The sequence below is a fragment of the Dipodomys spectabilis genome, unplaced genomic scaffold (genome assembly GCF_019054845.1).
Source record: "Dipodomys spectabilis isolate Male_0828 unplaced genomic scaffold, ASM1905484v1 ptg000085l, whole genome shotgun sequence".
NCBI lineage: Eukaryota > Metazoa > Chordata > Mammalia > Rodentia > Heteromyidae > Dipodomys > Dipodomys spectabilis.
Window position 1 is genome coordinate 7,343,842 of NW_024870762.1, and position 5,266 is coordinate 7,349,107.

A 5,266-nucleotide genomic window follows, 5' to 3' on the forward strand; every position below is an offset into this window, starting at 1 on the left:
GTTTTAATTTTATCTCTTGACAGAAGTGATGATCATTCTCAAGAAAAAGCTGCAATTAATACAGTAAATAATAAAAAGCATAATTAAAAACAATATAAATTTAATAAAATTGCTGAAAGAATATTTTACTGATCACACTCATTAATGGTAGGTATAAATGATTATGAAGAGTTCACTGAGGAAAGCTACAATTGCTCTTTAAATTTTTGAAATATAGCTGGGTACCGGTGGCTCATGCCTATAATCCTAGCTACTCAGGAAGCTGAGTTTTTAGGATCACAGTTCAAAGCTATCCTGGGCAGAAAATTTCCATAAGACTCATCTCCAGTTAATCACTCAAAAACTGAAAGTGAGTTGTGGCTTAAAGAGGTAGTGCAATAGCCTTGAGCAAAAAATCTCAGGGACAATAGACAATAGACAATGGATGTCATAGATAATTTAAAAGCTAATGTGGATAGATTTGGAATACTTAAATATTTATTTTTGAAATTGTATTCATATCCCAACTACAAAATAGAATTTTTACCATAAAAACAGACTGAAAAGTATCTAAACATTTGCTAAAATAACCTTGAATAATATCAAGTAAGTCTGTTTACCTGTCATGCACAAGGAAGACTCTGGGTTCTCTTCCTAGCTGATATTTTTAAAAAGTTAAATCAAATAGAGTAGTCATGTTCATACAGGAAGCATTCTTAGAGATGCTTTCAGTTTACTCTTATTTTTATTTTTAGGTGGATGGGGCAAATTCTAGAAATCTCTTCAAAAGCATCCTAAAGGAGAATGCAACTTTGGAAAGTACCAAAAGTGAGAAAGAATAATGCCCAGTGGCTGTCTGATATAGGAAGGTAATTTTAAGGCTTTACTGTGCAAGATAGAATATATAACTGTGTATATGCCTTGGTTGATACCATGAAATCTGAATGAACACTAACTCATCAAAAGGTCAACATTACCAAAAACCTAAAAAGTGAAGAAGACTCTTCCATTGTAACTCTAAACTCTTAGGCTGGCTATCTTATTCCCTTCTTTAAGGCATTCATAACTATTTGATATTTATAATTTTCTCAGTGAGTATCAGAATATAGAAATGAGTGATTATAAACATAGTGAAACATATATAATAAAATTTCACTTATCATAAGTTTTGAGTAGGTGCTAATTGGTTGAATTGATACAAAACCCTTATTGAAATACTTGACAAACAGAGATTCCTAAGATTAGCTGGGATCATCATTGTTATTGGACACCTCTGTCTAGGATGCTGCATAATCAAAATGCACTGAGTCGCTTTGTGTGGCGTATCACAGGATGGTTTTGAACATTCAATGAAAAAATATCAAAATGTGCTTAGAGACAATAATAATGTAACTGGCTTGAGGGTAACTTGGAGTTTTGTCATTGAATGCTATCTTTCCTTGCCATCTGAATGTCACACACATGTGGCTTTCACAAAACACTTCACCATTAAAGGATTAACACAATATAAACAAAATCCTTCATTACTTCATTTAATTTCACACAATGCTGCCTTACACAAGTACTGGACTTTGATATTTCAAATGTGCCTTTTTTTTTTTGCTAAAAAACAAAAGAATATGTGTGTCCTCAAAATGTAAAATAGCTTGTAGATCTGAATGACTCTGAGCTGAGATACTGGTTTATCCAGTTACCTGGTTATCTAGTTACCTGGAGTTCACAAATGCAGGCTTAACTATACATAATCAGTGGTCATAATACTGCCTAACTCAGTATTATGACCACTGAAAATTCCTACAAGTTGGATGAATTTATTCAAATTCAGTATATAAAATCAAATACCCAATGCTCAAACTAAGTAATTATGCAAGAAAAAATTGAAAAGTCAAATCCTTGAACAGTGTAAACCTTCTCATTGTAGTCAACTGCCTCTACTAGAGATAGAGAAAAATGCTGGTTGAAAGTTTTTTGAATCCTTGTTCCATTCCAGATAGCTTAGGTAGATCATTTACTAACAAAGAATGTTTAACTCCCCCTGGATACAATTACTACACTAAGTGACTGAGGTTGGACAGAGCTTTCTTGAGGTGTTGTTTTTTTGTTTTTTGTTTTTGTTTTTAATAGCTTCATGGTTTCTTCTAGTTTTCTTCAATCATTTAACTCTTCCTAATAGTTTAGCAATGCCTTAGACCACAGCAGTCTAAAAGCATGCCACACCCATTCTGTAAAATGCTTGAGTATAGGAAGTAATATTTATTCAACTACCTATTGTCCTAATTTTTATATAGTCACAGTTTGAAACATATTCTTTGCCAATTTTTAGCAACTTCTTTTCATTCAATCCCAGTTGCAATTCATGTAAATAGATTTATTATACAGAGGAATGAATTTCATTTCAGAGGGTTCATGTTATTTGTTGAAGGTAGCTGATTTTAATTGGTAGTGTTGTGAGAAGAAATGAGATAACTTGGTACAAGACCATTGATACTATTTCCCAAAGAGTCAGTACAATCTAGCCTCTAGTAATGGATAACAGATATGTTATAATGCATTCCTGCCGCTCATAACTCCTTCTTCCCATTTCTGTACAATAGGAAAAGCAAAATAATGAAGATGGTATTCATTAATGAAAGTCATCCTCAGGAGTTCATTCTATTAGGTTTTGCTGACTTGCCGTGGCTAGAACTTCCTTTATTTGTAATTCTTCTGGTGACATACCCCGTCGCGATGATGGGAAACATCGCCATCATTTTGGTGTCCAGACTGGACCCCCGGCTCCACAGCCCCATGTATTTCTTCCTCACCAACCTCTCCTTTTTGGACATGTGCTACACCACCAGCATCGTCCCCCAGATGCTCTTTAACCTGGGAAGTTCTAGGAAGACAATTAGTTATGTGGGGTGTGCTCTTCAGCTTTATTTATTCAGCACAATGGGAGCCACAGAATGTCTTCTACTGGCAGTTATGTCCTTTGACCGCTACGTGGCCATCTGCAGACCTCTGCATTACACCCTCATCATGAACCAACGCCTCTGCTTCCTATTAGTGTCCATTATATGGCTGTGTGGAATTACCTATGCCATATCAGAAGCCACTTTTACATTACAGTTGCCCCTGTGTGGCGTCAATCAACTGGATCACTTGTTGTGTGAGATTCCAGTTCTGATCAAGACTGCCTGTGGTGAAAAGGAAGCAAATGAGCTTGCTCTCTCTGTGGCCTGCATTTTTATAATAGCTGTTCCTCTGTGCTTAATTCTTGCCTCCTATGCTACTATTGGACGTGCTATATTGAAGATTAAATCCTCTGAGGGCAGGAAGAAAGCTTTTGGTACATGTTCTACTCACCTCATTATAGTTTCCTTATTTTATGGCCCAGCCATTAGCATGTATCTTCAGCCCCCTTCTTCCATCTCAAGGGACCAACCAAAATTTATGGCTCTTTTCTATGGCGTTGTGATCCCTACACTCAACCCCTTTATCTACACTCTGAGGAATAAGGATGTGAAGGGGGCCTTAGGCAACCTGGTGAGGAGCATCTTCAGCTCCACATGACAGCTGGTATTCATCAAATGAACTTATTTATCTGGATTTATTTAATGACATTTTGTCTCATACTCTAATCTCATGTTACATGTTCTTCCTGAAAAACATGTAACTTTTTTATATTCTTTGTAATCAGTTTAGGATGGTGTTCAGATACTAAGCAATAGGATGGGATCACTGGGTCTTATTGCTCATGTAGTGATTACTTTGTTTCACCTTAGAAACCTCATCATTCACTAAAACTTTGGCCGATACATACTGTACTCTGTATGAAGTCTGAATGCAAAGAATCATGAGTTTCATACATTATCTTCAATTCACCTGTACTAGTATTTTTTAAAGAAAATACTTATAATTCCTTTTTAACACTTGTTCATTTCCTGGAAGCTTATAATTCTTGATTGATGAATAAATATAGTGTTTATATGTTTAAATAATTTATACTGAAACATTCAAGTGAATTGAATAAGGAGAATACATTGAATACATTAATATCCCTTTAAAATATCATAAGGATGAATTTTCAAAATCAGTAAGAAGGCAAAGTTCTATTAACAATGATGGGAAAAACTTCTCTGCATAATTGGAATGAATTTTTTTCATGATATTCCACTTTAATTAATTAGGAAAAAGCCAAGCTGGAAACATGGCTCAAGTGGTAGAATGCCAGCTAAACAAGTCCAAGGTCCTGAGTTTTTTTGGGGGTGGGGGGTGGTCCGGTTGTGGGGCCTAAACTCTGGGCCTGGGCACTGTCCCTCAGCTCTTCAGCTCAAGGCTAGCACTCTACCACTTGAACCACAGTGCCACTTCCGGCTTTTTTCTTTTTGCTTATGTAGTGCTGAGGAATTGAACCCAAGCCTCAGGCATGCAAGGCAAGCACTCTACCACTGAGCCACCTTCCCAGCCCCCAAGGTCCTGAGTTTTAAACCCAGTATTGCCAGAAAAAAAAAAGATGTGCTTTTAAAGTACATAACACATAATACATAATTAGACATAGAAAAATCACTAAAATACTAAGTTTGAATAGTTTTTCATGTATTTTAATTAGAATGAATTTTGATCCAAAAAAGACAAGTACTAGAAAGTGTTTGTGTTTCTGGAATGAAAAACAACTTCCTTACTTTAATGACTAACTCGAGTAAGTACTTTTATTTAAATTTGGGATGCAAATGATGGTCAAAATTGTAATTATTGATTAAAAGTACTAAAATTTAGTTCTAGGACTAACACTCCACTTTATTTTTGTGCTCCTCCAAAATTCTTACATATAATCTTAACACCCAACATGATTGTGTTAAGAGAGAAATATACAGTAGATGATTAGTTCTTGAGGAGGACTCACTCATGAATGAAATGAAGGCCCTTATGAAAGACAGTTGACACAATTTTTCTCTGTGTGCCCTTCTAGCATCTACCATGATAGAACACAGTGCCTCCATCAGAAAGAATGACATTGCCCTATTTGTTAGGAAATGCAAAGACTTGGAAAAAATTATATTAAGTGAAGTAAACCAGGTCTAAAAAAAGTAGGTCCCATGGTTTCCCTTATTTGCAATAACTAGTATATGTCTGGGACAAACAGAAAAGGTCAGAAGCTATATACATATGACCAGATAACATGATGTTAAGCAAAATGAACCCCAAGATAGGGACACTAATATTTTTTTTGCTATTGTTTTTAACGTATTTATAATGTGCTATGTGATTTTTTTTGTTGCTTTGTATGTTCCTCCCCCATGGTATA

General features: G+C 35.4%; 1 protein-coding gene across 1 annotated transcript; it reads left to right on the forward strand.

Moving 5' to 3' along the window:
* The first annotated feature begins 2,592 nt into the window (after nt 1-2,592).
* LOC122111220 (olfactory receptor 2B6-like) lies at nt 2,593-3,531 on the forward strand. Its single transcript, XM_042683947.1, has one exon. It carries the CDS (start codon nt 2,593-2,595, stop codon nt 3,529-3,531), a length of 939 nt encoding a protein of 312 aa, XP_042539881.1.
* Nucleotides 3,532-5,266: the final 1,735 nt, after the last annotated feature.

What these genes read in the sequence shown, in the direction of transcription:
- LOC122111220 (XM_042683947.1), top strand. Translation starts at nt 2,593, where the DNA reads ATGGTATTCATTAATGAAAGTCATCCTCAGGAGTTCATTCTATTAGGT.